The sequence below is a fragment of the Macaca thibetana genome, chromosome 2 (assembly GCF_024542745.1).
Source record: "Macaca thibetana thibetana isolate TM-01 chromosome 2, ASM2454274v1, whole genome shotgun sequence".
NCBI classification, from domain to species: Eukaryota; Metazoa; Chordata; class Mammalia; order Primates; family Cercopithecidae; genus Macaca; species Macaca thibetana.
This window is the reverse complement of record NC_065579.1, coordinates 183,314,309-183,331,427: the sequence shown is the minus strand read 5'-3', so window position 1 is coordinate 183,331,427 and position 17,119 is coordinate 183,314,309. Positions and strand designations below refer to the sequence as shown.

The window sequence follows — 17,119 nt, the reverse complement described above, 5'->3', positions numbered from 1 at the left end:
AAATTCCGTTACTTTAACATGTGATGTAGTTCTGGTTCATGATCACGCATAGTTGCAAACAACATATAGTTTTATTCTTAAGAACAACAAGACTGCTTTATCCAGAGGATAACTCATTCCTCATAGTTCTCAGCATCAGGTTATTTGCACACAAATTCTTCAGTTCAGAGCCTTTTTTTTTTTTTTTTTTTTTTTTTTTTGAGATGGAGTCTCACTCTGTCGCCCAGGCTGAAGTGCAGTGGCACGATCTGGGCTCACCGCAAGCTCCGCCTCCCGGGTTCCCGCCATTCTCCTGCCTCAGCCTCAAGAGTAACTGGGACTACAGGCGCCGCCACCTCGCCCAGCTAGTTTTTTGTATTTTTAGTAGAGACGGGGTTTCACCATGTTAGCCAGGATGGTCTCGATCTCCTGACCTCGTGACCTGCCCGCCCCAGCCTCCCAACGTGCTGGGATTACAGGCGTGAGCCACCGCACCCAGCCCAGTTCAGCGTCATCTTACAGACTTTTTCCTTGTTTGTCTACTTAAAATTTATTCCAAACATTTTTAATTTTCCCTTCTGTCCCTCTCCCTCAACCTGGTCTTGTTACATCTTAGTTATTCAGTATGTAACTCTCTTATCATGTTAGGGTTTTGTTTGAGGCAGGGTCTTGCTCTGTCACCTAGCCTGGAGTGCAGTGGCACGATCTTGGCTCACTTTGACCTCCGTCTCCCGGGCTCAAGTGATCTTCCCACTTCAGCCTCCCAAGTAGCTGGAGTTACAGGCATGCACCACCACACCTGGCTACTTTTTGTATTTTTTTGTAGAGACATAGAGACAAGGTTCCATCATTTTGTCCAGGGTGGCCTCAAACTCCTGACCACAAGTGATCTGCCCCCTTGGCCTCCCAAAGTGCTGGGATTACAGGTGTGAGCCACCACACTCTGGATTACAGGTGTGAGCCACCACACTCCACCTTATTATCTTTGAATTTTCAGTTTAATGTACTGCAACAGATAGGAACCAGAAAGTAAAGGTGCAAATCCACAATCTGATGCCTTTCTAAGCAGAACTTCCGTTTTTGTCATGGGAGTCCTGCTTAAGTGACATGTGCATAGGAGAGTTGCCGTGAGGCTAACCAGCTAAAGCTTCCAGGTCTTACTTGCACAGGCCCTTTCCCAGGTCTTGGGGTGAATCTAGAGCTCATGTTGACATATGTTTTTGTAATTTTCTCAAAAATTAGCTGTTTTAAGCACTATTGTTTAAGAACACTGTCTCCTTCACTCACATACACTGTCTTTTCCATCACATGTTCCAGTTATGGGGTGGTAGGGATGAAACTAAGACAAGGTTGAGTTGGTCAATACATACAACTGAGATTTAGTGGATGTATTTATGCCATTTTCAGATATATCTATGTACAATTAAATAATCATTTGCTGGTGTAGAAATGGCTTCTAGGAATACTTCAACCCCTCCATTGCAATGTTTCAAATGGGCCTGAGATGACCTCTCTCTATGAACATATCCTATCAGTGTTCTATCAGCAAGCACAAGAGTGTAGTGAAAAAAAAGTAAAAAACAGGTTTAAAGCGTGCAGAGGATTAAAACTAGTCGTTAGAAATACAGTGCATCACATATGCATCTTTAAACAAGTAATTAAGGAAAATGTACATTATTTTTCTGAATTTTGTGTTTTATGGCATTGATTTTCTTTTCAAAATGTGTCCATTGTGATTTCTCATTTTCAGCATTCACTTATGTACATAACTTAGTATTCATTTGGGATTCTTTTTCTTAAAAGGTCATCCTCTCCCCAGCTTTCCTAAGTCTCAGGCCCCACAAATCCTGGATCTGCCACTAGGTGATTAACTTTCCAAAGCTAATCCTTTTAGACTTCAGAGGGAAAGTCTGTTCCTGGCTCGCTGTAGCCGCCAAAGTTTAGCAGGGCTGGGATAGCAAAGACCTAGCAGAACGATCAAAAATAAAAACAGGTAAAAATCTCTTCTGTGGCGTGCGATAAAAAGTTCCACATCAGAGAAGCTGAATTCTTTTGACAAGGCTAAGAGAACTGTCATAGGGCCACCGAACAGGGACAAGTTTAGAAGCCTCACAGGTCCACAGCAGAGAGCAAGGTGCAGTGGTTGCATCCAAAAATATTTCCATGAAAAAGCTGTCATTTTTGAGACTTGTTTTTATGAATGTGCACTGCCTGATCGGAGACAGTGGTTTAGCCTATTACAAATAGTCAATACAGACACCATATTCGCTGTCGACATTGACAAGGGAAATGGATTAAACACCCATATGACTTCAAATCAGGACTTCTAGGGGTTGGAATCACTACTTTGTTTTACTTCTATTAGTATTTTTACCACATATAGTTGACCCTATAGAAAGTCTAAATAAAGAGAAAAAAATATGACACACACACTCACACACACACACATACTCACACTCACACACTCACACACACACAAGTTCTGGGGGTAGGATGATTTCTCCTGCTTTATTTACATGAGTTTAGAGAAAGAAGGAAATGGGGATTATAATTCACAATAATCTGAATTTTCATGCAGAAATTGAACTAGATTGTCCAATTACTTATGATGTGTCAGTCTCATAATTCAATTTTAAGAAAGTAAGACAGTAGTGCAGAGTACAGCTAATTTGTGGTATAAACAGGTTAAAAACCAGGCTTTCAGTCTCGCTCTGTTGCCCAGGCTGGAGTGAGTGGCGCGATCTCAGCTCACTGCAAGCTCCGCCTCCCGGGTTCCCGCCATTCTCCTGCCTCAGCCTCCCGAGTAGCTGGGACCACAGGTGCCGCCACTGCGCCCGGCTAATTTTTTGCATTTTTAGTAGAGACGGGGTTTCACCGTGGTCTCGATCTCCTGACTTTGTGATCCGCCCGCCTCGGCCTCCCAAAGTGCTGGGATTACAGGTGTGAGCCACCGCACCCGGCCCTTACTTATATTTTATATGTGAATGTGAGCAAACATTAGGCACTCAATGTTAATTGTATAGTAGATTGAGATGGAGGTTGGTGTAGCGGAAAATACACAAGATGTGAAATTACACTGGACTTTTAATCCGGATTCTTCTTTGTCATGTTATTTAAAATCCCTGCAACTCAGGTTTTCATCTCTAATGTGAAAATAAGGAAACCCGCCTTGAAAAGTTGTTCTGAGGATTCAAAGAGGTGACTTCCGTAAAGTTCCTGATTATAGATGCCTAGTAAATTTGAGCCAATACCAATTGATGCATAAAATTCTAATCTTCCTGGGAAGTCTAGTAGTTAACAGGTACTTACACATTATCCCATGTAATCCACATATCTATCCTATAATACAGGTATTGCCCTCTCCTTTTTACTAATGAGGAAGGGTACATTTCCCATGTCAAACAACTGGCAAGTGAGGAGTAAGGTGACGCTAGAATCTTATAGCCTCAGCTTTCTGACACAGAAGCTGCAGGTTAAGATAAGTGTTTTCAGATGATTTATTCTGTTCGTGTTTATTAAAGTCTTGCCCAAACACATACTCTAAGTGTGAGAAATGAGGATACTTCATTAAAAAAAAATTTCAGGACTAAATTGTAATTTTGATTTTTTTTCTAGCAGACCAAACAAGCGCTGAACCCTTACAGAGATTAGGGAGTTGACAGTTTCAGATGAAAAATAAGATGTCAGCATCAAGAAGCTATAATTCTTCCAATCCATTATGCACTATTTTAATGAGATTTGAGGATGAACTGAGTAAAGGAATAATCACATTCCTTGAGACCAGAAGAAAATGTCAGATGAGTTTATTCTGTATCCCCAAGTTGCAAATAGTGTTCTACAACTCCAAAGTCTCTCGTAACTCTCATTCGTGAAAGCCACATTACTCTCCCTCACTCTTCCAAAGTGCCCTGCCCTTTCTGGCCATTTTTACCTCCTCCTACTATCTCTTTTTATCCCAGTTGACTATGAGATTATACAATCTTCTCACAGCAAATACATTCAGACGTGACAACGTCTGAATTTTGAGTTTTTATAATCTCATAGCAAAAATTTGGAGGTGGTATGCAGTTCTGAGATTTCTGTTTGGCTAAATCTGGGTTTGGATCCTGGCTTTGTCACTCCCAACTGAGATCCTATATTGGGATTATCTAGAGGAGAAGAACTAATAGGATATATATATAAAAAAAAATATATATTTATATAATATATAATTATCACATATATTTATATAATATATAATAATATGAAAATATTATATATAATTTATATATAATTATAATCATATATAATTATAATTATAAAATATATAATATAATGTAATATACTGTAAATATTATATTATATATTTATATAAAATATTTATTGTATATTTATATATAATAAATATATTTTATATATTTTTATATATATATCCCAGCCCACTGACTCAAATGTTAATCTCTTTTGGCAGCACCTCACAGACACATCCAGGATCAATACTTTGCATCTTTCAATCCGTTCGAGTTGACACTCAGTATTAGCCATCACAAGTCCACTGTCTGTCAACTTAAACCCATACACTTCTCCTGAAATCACACATAACTTCAAATAAAGACAATAATAAGGTCATAATTAGACCTAACATAATACAACTCTCCTTCATACAACCAGAAATGCAACAGTTCCCAACCCAAATGCTATTACATAAACTTAAATCCTGATATGAAGTCAATAAATCTTACGTCACATGATAAAGGAAAAAGAAAAAAAATGAAGGTATTTTCTTAGTACAAGTGTATACGTTCACAAACATGTTTCTAACAAAAGGAGAAGGAAATACTCATGACAATGACAGTCCCCGTTTCTGCAACTGGTCACATGGTCTTAGCTGGTATTGATGACTACCTTCTTCTGCTACTCATTCTGTATTCCCTTTGCCTTTAGCAAGCACCTTGGCACGTCATGGTTTTTTCCCCTGGTGGAGTTATCCAACCATCAGCTCTTGACTTCTGCGCACTCGCACAGAAGCTGCCAAGGCTTTAAGTCACAGCCCAGCCTCTACGTTAGGCCCTTTCAGCCACTGTTAGAGCAGCTAGGATGCACCAAGACCTTAGGCTGCACACAGCACAGGGACCCTGGGCCCAGCCCATAAAACCACGTTTTCCCCCTAAGCCTCCCGAGATGGGAGGACTGCTGTGAAGACCTCTGATATGCCCTGGAGACATTTTCCCCATTGGCTTGGGGATTAAATTCAGCTCCTTGTTATTTATGCAAATTTCTGCAGCCGGCTTGAATTTCTCCTCAGAAAATGGATTTTCCTTTTCTATCACATTGTCAGGCTGCAAATTTTCTGAACTTTTATGTTCTGCTTCCCTTATAAAACTGAATGCCTTTAACAACACACAAGTCACCTCTTGAATGCTTCGCTGCTTAGAAATCTATTCCACCAGATACCCTAATTCATCTCTCTCAAGTTCAAAGTTCCACAAATCTCTAGGGCAGGGACAAAATTCCTCCAGTCTTTTTGCTGAAACATAACAAGAGTCACCTTTGCTCCAATTCCCAACAAGTTCCTCCTCTCCATCTGAGACCATCTCATCTTGGATTTCATTGTCCATATCGCTATCAGCCTTTTGGTCAAAGCTAGTCAACAAATCTCTAGGAAGTTCCAAACTTTCCCATGTTTTCCTGTCTTCCTCTGACCCCTCCAAACTGTTCCAACCTATGCCTGTTACCCATTTCCAAAGTTGTTTCCACATCACTGGGTATCTTTTCAGCAGTGCCCCCACTCTACTGGTACCAATTTACTGTATTAGGACATTTTCATGCTGCTGATAAAGACATACCCGAGACTGGGCAATTTACAAAAGAAAGAGGTTTAATGAACTTACACTTCCACATGATTGGGGAGTCCTCATAATCATGGTGGAAGGCAAGGAGGAGCAAGTTACATCTTACATGGATGGCAGCAGAGCTTGTGCAGGGAAACTCCCCTTTTTAAAACCATCAGATTTTGTGAGACTCATTCACTATCAGAAGAAGAGCAAGGGAAAGACCTGCTTCCATGATTCAATATCTCCCACTGGGTCCCTTCCACAACTCTTGGTAATTATGGGAGCTACAAGATGAGATTTGAGTGGGAACACAGAGCCGAATTATATCATTGCCTTTTGGAATGGACTTTACTGATGATTTCCTCAATTACTGAAAAGTGAGATTAATTAAAGAGAAACAACAATATTTACTTAGTGATAAGTAAATTAAATAGATAATCCGTGTAACAACTCTGTGAAGTAGTTTCCTTTAATATCTTCATTTTACAGCTGAGCACAGTGGCTCACACTTGTAGTCCCAGCACTTTGGGAGGCTGAGGCAGGCCGATCACGAAGTCAGGAGTTCGAGACCAGTCTGGCCAGTGAAACCCAGTCTCTACTAAAAATATCAAAATTAGCAGGTGCCTGTAATCCCAGCTACTTGGGAGGCTGAGGCAGGAGGATCCCTTGAACTCAGGAGGCGGAGGTTGCAGTGAGCCGAGATCGAGCCACTGCACTCCAGCCTGGGTGACAGAGCTAGACTCCAGTTCAAAAAAACAAAACAAAACAAAACTTCATTTTACATACAGATGACCACCCTGTGATTTAAAGAGGTCAAGAAAATTATCCAAAATATACAGCTTCTAAGTAGCATTGCTGAAACTCAACCCCCATTTTTATATTGCTAACAGCTTCCCAAATAATGCTATCTGCATATTACTATTTGTGAGAGTTACTTGAGATGAATTCATGTAATACTCATGATAGATCAAGGACTTTCATTAAATATTGGTTCCTATTTATTTGTATTTGTATAGTACTTTATTTTTCCCAAATCTGTTTAGATTTTCTTATTTCACTTGATCTTCCTTGGACAGATAAACAGAAATATAAGATTCAATGATATCAACAAATCACCAGTGGAAATCGTCCTAGGATGTGGGCCTTCTCTCTTCATATTTGGTATCTTTTTTCCTTCAAACCTTCAATCCCTCAAGATGCCATAAGAAGAGACTTTGAATTTTAGCTTTTCTTGTGTCCTCCCTCCATTTGGGTCTCTGAGGAAAGGCATATGAAAATAGGGCATATGCTTATTTTCATAAAAGGATGTTACAGAACCTGATAGCGCACATTTAAAATGACTACTTTGTGATCTTTGGAATCATTGTGGTTGAAGGGCCACTCACAACAGGACTTTTCCTCTTCTTGCAATGATAAGCCTTAATGGAATCTGGCCTGCAGAGTGTCTGGGCTGTGTGTGAGCTTGGTGTCAGATCAAGTCCAAGCAAGTTCCCCGAAGCTCAGGCTTTACAACATCATGTAACTCAGAAACATTCCATCAAGCCACCACCCACCTTTTCCAGTGGGAATTCACTAAAATGATTCTCTTGGAAGCAGTGTGGAAGTAGGGGGAAGGGTGTTAAATTTGTGCTTTTGGAGCGGATTGTAGATGGGTGAGTGGGTGGAGACAAGAAGGGGGGAATTAAAAGCAAAGATGGAAAAAATAACCACACTGCCACCAAAATATTCTGCTCAAGGATGAGGGAGTACACCCTACAGCTGTTAGCACTGTTCAGCATATTTTGCATATTTACATATACCAAGTATTTCCAAACAGCCTTGTGTTTGTTTTAAAATCCCACACGGAGATGTCTGGTAAAGCTGTCACTGCGGAAACTTCATGGTGAAGTTTGCAAGACTATTTTCAAAATTCTTTATATGCATCATAAACTGAGCAGAAGAGCTATTGTCATTAACCACATCATAGAGAAATCTGAACTAATCTGCCTACCCATCAGACAACACTCAGAACAAAGCATCCATGTTCTAAGACAAAGAAAGCACCTCGTTGATTGAAGTCAATTTTTTTTTATTGTTGGTGTAATTTGTTTAATACAAAATGGCACACAGCATGATATCATGTCACCCAATTATCCTTGATTAGTCTTGAGGTTATCGAAGTATGATTTTTCTTTATTTCTGATGACTCTAACCTTTGACTTAAAGATATTTTCCCAGACTTACTGAGTTATCATTGACAAATAAAAGTTGTATATATTTAAGGTATACCATACGATGGTTTGACATGGGTAAACATTGTGTAAACACAATCAAATTAATTAATACGGCCATCACCAGACGTATTTTTTGTAGGAAAAATAACACTGGACAGATTTCTCATGTAGCCATTTTCTTTTGGAAACATAAACCACCACAAAACCATACAGAGCTCATTTGAAAAAGATTCGTGAGTTTTCAACAGAAAGAATCGGGGAGTTTAAAGCTATATTTTCCTTTTAGCAAGATCCACAAGAAAGGATAGAGTGTCATGCTTAAAGGGGAACAGATTTTGTATTTTTTGGCAAGATATTAAATCCTCTGTTGCTATATTTGGCTCTCTGCAAATAGTCTCTTGTACAAGTGCAAAGCAAAGATCAATGCTGGTGTTCTTCATTCAGTCACAGCCAAACTTGGTATGGAAAGTAAAACAGTTGTGTTTGAGTGTTGTTTCGAACAAAGTCTTGCAGTTCATGTATTGATCAGCAGCATTCCAGAGTGTGGATACCCTCTTTACACATTAAATCTATCAAAACATGTTTGCTTTTCCATAAGTTTTTCCACTGCTTAACTGATAGCAGATGGAGTGATTCAATCTGGACAAAAGTGTTAAAGCTTTACCACGTCAATGTGGTCATATTTAGCTATTTAGTCAAATGTGTATAAGCAGGTCAAATAAGATGCTTGGAGACTTAGGGCATCACAAGATGGGCCTATGTTCCCAAAAAAGGAAGCAAAACAATGAAATCGTACTTGGTTGTCCCCAGAGAAAACACACTTCAGCTAGGAAGAATCTGCACTAGATGACCTGCTCTCCGCCCCCCAGACTGCTCATCTTACATAAGTAATACATAACCCTTTGGATTCTGAAGTACTATAGAAACTACATGAAACATTTGAAATAGTGACAGAAATTTTCTTTATATGCAATTATTTGATGAATGAAGACAAACCCCCACACAAATGCCAACGCAAGCATTATGACTTGCTACTCCCAGTGAAATAGTCCTTCTTGATTACAAGAGTGATGGAAAATGATGGAAGTCCAATACTAATTGTTGTAGGTAGAATAATGGCTCCAAGTCCTAATCCCCAGAACCACTGAATATGTAATTTTACATGGAAAAAGGGACTTTAAAGATGTAATTAAGAACCTTGAGCCGGGCACGGTGGCATTCGCCTGTAATCCCAGCACTTTGGGAGGCCAGGGCGGGTAGGTCAGGAAGTCAGGAGTTGGAGACCATCGTGGCCAACATGGTGAAACCCCGTCTCTACTAAAATACAAAATACGAGCCGTGTGTGGTAGCACGTGTCTGTAGTCCCAGCTACTTGGGAGGCTGAGGCAGGGGGATCCTTTGAACCCAGGAGGCGGAGGCTGGAGGGAGCCGATCGCGCCACAGAACTCCAGCCTGACGACAGAGCAAGACGCCATCAAAACAAAATAAAACAAAACCTTGAGATGATGAGATTATTCTGGATTATACAGATGCAGCTATTGTAATCACATGAGTCCTTACACATGTAAGGGAGAGGAAGAAGAGAAAGTCAGTGATGCCATGTGAGAAGGCCTTGACCAGGTTGCTGGATTTGAAGATGGAAGGAAGCTAAGCAAAGGACTCTAGAAGCAGGAAACAGCAAGATTCTCTCTAGGAAGTATCCAGAAGAAATGCCGCCTACATTGTGTAGCCCACCAAGACTAAGATCTTCGCCGAATGTCTGACCCACAAGAGCTGTAAGATAGTAAATGTGTGTTCTTTTAGGCCGTTATCGTTGTAGCAATGTAGTGATATTTTACAGCAGTTCTAAAAAGCTCATTTTGACACCACATTCTAAATGTGGTAGACAGTTAAAAAGCCTGTGCCAAATTATTTCATCTGTAATGCTGGAAAGTCTATTATTTAAATGCTGATTTCCGGACTTTAGTACTTTCACATTAAAGATACGTGTAATAAGAAAATTGAGGGCCCACGTAGAGAAACTCTAGCTTTCTTCAGAATACACGGTCTTGGAATTCTCTTTTCAATGTTAACGCATCGTGGAAAAGTTTTTGTTTGTTTTTTTCATATTACTTATGGCAGGGTCCCTGTCAGCAAATGTAAAAACAATAAAATACACCTTGGTCAACCAATATCCTTAGAAGCATTGCATTATAAAATTCTCAAGACTCTTACTGTTATGTAATTAATATACCCCATTTCATTTGCTTTTCCATTATAAACATGTGCTTCATAATCTATTCCTTGCTCTAACATATAGACTTCTTGGCTCTAGAAATTAACTTCTTAATTAAAAACACCTAAGATGTTGTAATTTCCAAAATATTTATAAGATGCTTAACTGAATAAGAAGGAAACAAAAAGAGCTTTAAATTCTCAAGAAATGCAGACCAAATCCAAATGCTACATTCAAATATAAACATTCAATTCACATTAAATTATTTATTCAACAAGTTGAAGATAATGACATCTGTTTTTATTACAAAGTCTTCCATCATCTGGTATCATTGACACATATTATGAGACCTGCATTTGAAGAGTGAACAGAAATAACAAAATGTTTTCCCAGCCCCACAAAAACAGAAAAAATATATAATTTCATAATTATCTTATAAAGCCAAAAATTTTATGAGTTATACATTTTTTATTAATTAAGAATGACAGCATAACTAAGGTTAATTTTTATTTCTGGAAACACAAAATTAAGGTAGCATAACTGCTTGTAGAACTAATAAGTCTGAAATTTCATGGCATTTCAATGCACTAAAATAATATTTCTATTAGTTTTCAGTTTAATCAAGTGACAGATATAAAATTCACTACACTGTATTTTTGTTCACAAAAGCATTTCACCTTACCTAGATTTATATAATAAAAACAAATTGTATCCATATCTTCCCTTTACATATATGTACTTTAAAATGATACAAAGAATTCACATGAAAACTTTTCCCTATGTTTTATCTCCTGAAAAAAAATGTACGGAATAGTATTTTTAAATCAGATATAATATCCAATATTGTACATATCCTAAGAAATTAAATCAATTGTGTAAATAATCATTATTAACTTTTGCTCTAGCCACAGCATAGAAAGAAATGTACATCTCTATTAATATAAAGAGATATCAATAGGAAAGTTCACATCTTATGTATATACCAAAAAACTAAAGTATTTGCATTTTAAAAGCATTATTCTTATGCCAAATTTAGTAGTCTAGAAATTGTTTTTTTTAAAAAAAACAAATTGATGATTACTTATCCTTTTCTAAAAGGTGTCTGTTTGCTTATACAATGGAATTGGTAAAAGTACACTTAATTATAATAGAATTTATTGGAACGTAAAAAGGAGATTCAGAAAAACTTACTGGATCAAATTAAATTGACTACGACTTCAAGAGAATACTACTTTGATCAATACTTTAAAACTATAAAAGTATTTTTAAACAAAAAAGCACAATAGACAATAAAAGAAATACAAAAATTGAGATAATTTAACAATAATGACGATTTCTATAGGTTGGAAAAGTGTACATGGTGCAATTCCCAGAGAGCACTATAAGATTAAAAAGAAAAAAAAAATCCTGCTAAAAAATTCTAAATGTCTGTGCTGTGACCAATCTCCATGATCAAGTTACCAAGGAAAGTAACATTTTGAAGTTATCGAGACTGAGGTTTCCTTATAGGCTCCACTCATGCCCCCACTTGCCAGAACCATTCACTTTTTTATAAGTTCTATGTTTGTTTTCAACATCCATTTTTGAATGGATGTTGAAAGGCTAAAACTTTTGCCCAATTTTTCTAAAATGATTTTAATAATACTTTTAATGTTTTAACAATAGATTTAAAGGGCACTTTGGCCTTTAAATATTTTCAGAGAATAAACTGTAATTTCTCTCTCAAACAAGCCTTTCTTATTCTGAAAGATGTCTTTTATCTTACAGGAAAGAAAAAAAATGAGTTTCTAGGAGCCTCTCCATTAAACTGGCAGGCTGATTTCATTTCTGATCCCATACAGTTTCTGCTGTCTTTCCCTTGGCTGCAAAGGTGATCAATCAGGAATTCGAACGCCATCAATACCCCTTTGTAACTGCAATGGCTCAAGTGAACTCCTTCCATCTTCAATAACTAAGTGTCAACATCTGCTTCCAATAAGGTGGTTTCTTTTTTTTTCCTTGAGTAGAGTAAATCTGCTGACTGAGATCGTAAATGGTTGTGTTTTTTCCCCCTTTTCATGCGGAAGATTTTTTCCACCATATTTTGCAACTTTCCTTCAAGTCAAGTAAAAATAAAAAAAATCGGAGAACTTCAAAAGAAATGTTCTTATCCTAGGTGCCAAGGAAGTTCGATATATAACTAAAAATATAAACCATGGTGAATGAATGACACTGTCCTCATAATTTTGGACACAGTACTTTAAATAAAATTTTGGAACATGTAAGAAAACTGAGTTGGACCTACACGCCACTATACGGTTAATTTATTTTTCCTTCAGAAATGATACACTAAAAAGTCAGCTAATTAGGAAATGTACATTTATCTCCTATACCAGGTAGGAGGGACAGTTAGTAGGAGACAAAGATTCTCTTTGTATTAATTTCTTACAGAAAAACAATCATGTATCTATTTGATTGCTACAGAAACGAATACGGACGTGAAGAGAAGAGACCTTTGGGAGCTCAATTTAAGGAACTACTTACTCAACTGATAGGCATCTCTAGTAGCTGTTATTTATTGAACATCTAATATGAGCCAGATGATTGATCGTGTGTGTGTGTGTGTGTGTGTCTGTGTGTGCGTGTATGTGATTTACAACTTCCACAGCCTGCCTGTTAGGTATTATCCCATTTTACTCATGAGATAAATAAATAATACCCCAAACCACACATAAAATTGTGGCTAAACTAGAATTTAGAGAATGGCCTAACAGCCAAACTCTTTTCCATTAATTCATTCTGCTTTCTATTTATCCGTCAGTCAAAACTCTAACATATGTACTTTCCTTTTTCCACCACTTAATGCCACTGCCCCCACCGGCTTAATTCAGCAAACACTATTTAAAGAAGGGACACTCAGTAAGGGATAGAATACAGGTCTTTGAAATACAGTTTCTGATTGCCACTTTAAATTATAAATACAACATTAAACCAGATAGCAAACTCAAAAGCCAGATAGTGTGACATATTCTGCAAATCTTAGAATAGGAATGGGCAAATACTTTTTGCAAAATGAATAACAAACTTCTCAAAGACAACTTTCATGTCAGTGCCTAGAATTTGTTTTTTTTTTAAAGTCTTATAAAGTTAAAGAAATAAATCCCTCAATTATTTGCAATCCATTCGTTCTCATTTTGCAAATTTTAGAGCAATTTTGGCCATTTTTGCTTAACAAAATAATACAAATACTCTTAAGAAGAAAGAGAAAAGAGAGCAAATAGAGGGGAAAGTTAAGAGAGGGTGCTTAACTTTCTTAAGAAGACACATTGATTTCTCAAAAGTTCAGAGTCTCTTTCAAATTAACAATGAGAGACAAAATAATCTGTTAGGATCCTGATTTGTCAACGTTATGTTGTTTCTTAGCTCCCGATGGTTTATTGGTGAAAGCACATATTCTATTTAAAATAAATGAGATGATTTTCTAGGCTCTAGTTCACAGATATTTAGAAAGCTTGAATAAATCTGATTTGTAAAATCAGACAAAAGTCACCTTTGTCTAAAGGTGGAGTGGTTTTAATAAAATTGTGGAGGCAGATGGTAGCCCTCATTAAAGCAGTTCAGCAGCCTCTAAGTCCAACAGCATCATTTTGATGTGAAAAAAGAAGAGCCAGAGAATGACAGAATTTTAAACTTGGAATGAATTCAGAATATTATGCTAAATTACAACCCATCCTCTTTTAGGACTTCTGGTGGTAACAGCAATATGGTCCTAGAAGACAATTGTAGAGACATGCTCATTCTCTATTTATATTTTTGATCCACTCTCTGGGTGGCAGTGTATCCCAAACACCTAGGGCCTGTTTTCTTTTTCCTTTTTCTTTTTGAGACAGGATCTTGCTCTGTTGCCCAAGTTGGAGTATAGTGGTGCAATCACAGCTCACTGCAAACTGCAAACTCAAACTCCCAGGCTCAAATGGTCCTCCTGACTCAGCCTCCAGAGTAGCTGGGAGAACAGTTGTGCACCACAATGCCCAGGTAGTTTTTCAGAAATTTTTTGTAGGGACAGGGTCTCCCCACGTAGCCCAGGCCGATCTTGAACTCTTGGGCTCAAGCAATCCTCCTGAGCCTCTGCCTCCCATAATGCTAGGATTACAGGCATGAGCCGCCGTGCCCAGCCTGGGTCCTGTTTTCAAAGAGAGAGCTCACTTACAAATCTTTCCTCTGTACAGCAGAAACCAGGTTCCCAACGTTTCTCTGGTCCTCAGAGCTGATACATTTTTTATCTGACAGTTATCAGGAGAGACACAGAGCAAAGTCTAAATTCAGGGAGAAGACATCTAAGTAATGCCCTTCAATTAAATTTGGTGGAAAATAAGAAATGGAGCAAGGAGTAACTACTTTCCTTCTCCGCTTCATTGGGAAAATCCAACTGAATGATCTGAATGAGTTTGAGTATAACATTACTTTCAAATAAATTACAAAGGAAGTTAATGTATTCCAAAGGTGGATGCGGATGAGGCGAATAACCCTGTGAGTCATCACATGGGAATTGTTGAACACTTGGCTTTGAAAATTCAGAAGGACACAAGGCAAAACCAGATTTATAAATTCACACAATTTTGTGCTCCATGCGTTTGGGCAAATTATAAACAAAACAATCATATCAAATCAAATTGTGGACCAAAGTACAGAAAATTTAACCGGGCTACTCCCAGGAAATATAGGTTCATATTATTAGTGAGTGGAAGGTATTTTAAATTTGGACCCCACATTGGTAAAAATGTGCATATTGTGTAAAAGAGAGTCTAGGTAAGAAACAGCAAAGTGCGGAGTGATGACAGTACAAGAGAATATATAGATCTGAAACTCAAAAGATGGATAGTATATAAATGAATACATGAATTACGGCCAAGGAAAATATTTGAAAATTATATATGATAACTCTGCCTATTTGAACATGCCATGTTCATGTCTAAAAAGCTCACATATAACATATGAATAATCAAAGACAGAAAGTGGCATTTCACTGATCATACTATTTTATGTGGTGGAGAGAAAAATGGGAGAAATTTGAAAAACACCTCTTCATACAACTAAAAAACTTCCATATTACACTAACTTTTTTACATGACATCTCTGGAAGCAGTTGATGGAAGAAATGAACTTTGCCTTTGAAGTCTTAACAGTATCAATAACTGCTACGTTCATAATCTTAATCTTCTCCTGGCAGTGTCTTAATGATAATTTCAAGTTTATTTAGATCCTGATTCATATCAAGTTAAATTCTCAAATTTTTAATTTTTAGCACAATTTAAATTGTATATGACCTCTGGTTTATTTTTAAATTGTGGCATAAATTTAAATCCTAATATACACTTTATTTTGCCCTAAATTTCTTTCTAAAAATAATTAAATCAAGTAAAGCCAGATTTAAACAAACAAAAAGATTTGTTAAGTTCTGTGTTTAAACTATTACATATAGAATTTTGTGTTTGTTTGTTTTAGTTTACAGTGATAGGTGGCATTATAAGAAAGAGCTAGGGCTCTGTAATTTCTCTAGTGCCTTCCCAGATATTGTTCCTTCAAATGCTCTTCAGGAAAAACAAACCCCACTTAAAATATGACTTTTTAAATTGCCATGAATGAACAATTAGAAACAAGTAAAATAAGTCACTGGCGCTCACAGGTAGCATGGTTAAATGCAGTTTTTTTTTCTTGTAGTTGTATATAAACTCTGGTTCCATTTATCAAATTTGGATGGGCTAGAAAGATAATTAGTTTCCTGTAGGCAAATTCTTCATCTAATTGAAAGTTTATGCCAACTTTCTTATTAGTCAACCTCCAAGTTATTCTTTGGGAGAAATCAAAGCAATGAAATATCATTTCTTTAGTGTAGTCATTTAAAAAAAACTTTTCAAGCTATACATATAATTTAAAACTAATTGAGCTAGTGTGGAATTAAATCTTTACTGCGATTCAATGTAAAAACAATACTGCATTGGTTTGTCTATGGTATAGCTACTTTTGTAAAAAGGAAAAAACATAAAACATTTGAGGTAAGTTAGAAAGCACGGACAGAGCATATAATAGACATCTGAGAGATAAGCATTTTAAACATTTGTGCCAGTGCTTCTCTGAGAGCAAGTTCTTTAAACAGAACTCAACAATTTTTACAATATTAAAAAAAATACATCCCTCAAAAATAGCCCATCAATGCTAAACCAACTTTTTTGTATTTCTACAAAAATAGATGCACATAGAGCTACAAACTTGTATTCTTGAAAGAATGAGCATTTTAATGTGTGGTTCATCCTTTCCTGACAAGGTGGTTGGCGGAAAAAAAAAAAAATTAAAATGAAACAAAAACTTAGCTATATACTGGCAAAAGCAAGATAACAAAAGGAGAGAGTTGCACAGTTGGCAAAGGCTCAGATGAGGAAAAAAACAAATAAAAATGCTTTTCTTCAATGTCTAGGACCCACTTTGCTTTCTCAAGAAAGGCCGACACCCAGTCAACTGCGTGACACTTTGTCTTCTCCTTCCACGCCTTTCGTGTCCTATTGCTGAATGGAAAATTCCGACGGTATCTTTTCCCAGTGGGCCCTTGGATTTATGCTGCAACTTAACTCACTAAGATTGTGCGTTTCAGTACCATGGTGATTCCTTACTCTTGTCTTGATGCTGTAGACCTGGAACAAATGACAATGAGAAACAATAAAGAACATTAATACACATAGTACCAAAAATTAGCGTAATCTGCAATACATTGGATGTAGAAACCAAAAAGATAATCCAGGCAACTGTGAGGTCTGACCTGAAGACAACATGATCTCTAAGCAAATTCTGTGCTAGAGCTCACAATTTTCAAAAAGCCGACGAACACAGTATGTGACAAAAACACAAGACTAGAACAGTGCTAT

At 37.2% G+C, this 17,119-nt stretch overlaps 1 protein-coding gene and 1 pseudogene across 3 annotated transcripts in view; both read right to left on the bottom strand.

Annotated features, from left to right (window-relative positions):
• Positions 1–7,843: 7,843 nt before the first annotated feature.
• LOC126949339 (uncharacterized) lies at positions 7,844–9,271 on the bottom strand (annotated as a pseudogene).
• Positions 7,844–17,119, bottom strand: part of VGLL3 (vestigial like family member 3) — a 52,948-nt gene continuing 43,672 nt past the window's right edge. For 2 of the 3 annotated variants that reach the window (XM_050782114.1, XM_050782115.1), the window contains exon 4: positions 10,669–16,888. In XM_050782114.1, the coding sequence (XP_050638071.1) occupies positions 16,845–16,888 (44 nt within the window). In that variant the 3' untranslated portion in view covers positions 10,669–16,844. Of the gene's footprint in view, positions 10,571–10,668; positions 16,889–17,119 lie in introns of those variants that run through there. The other variant, XM_050782113.1, reaches the window with a different exon arrangement.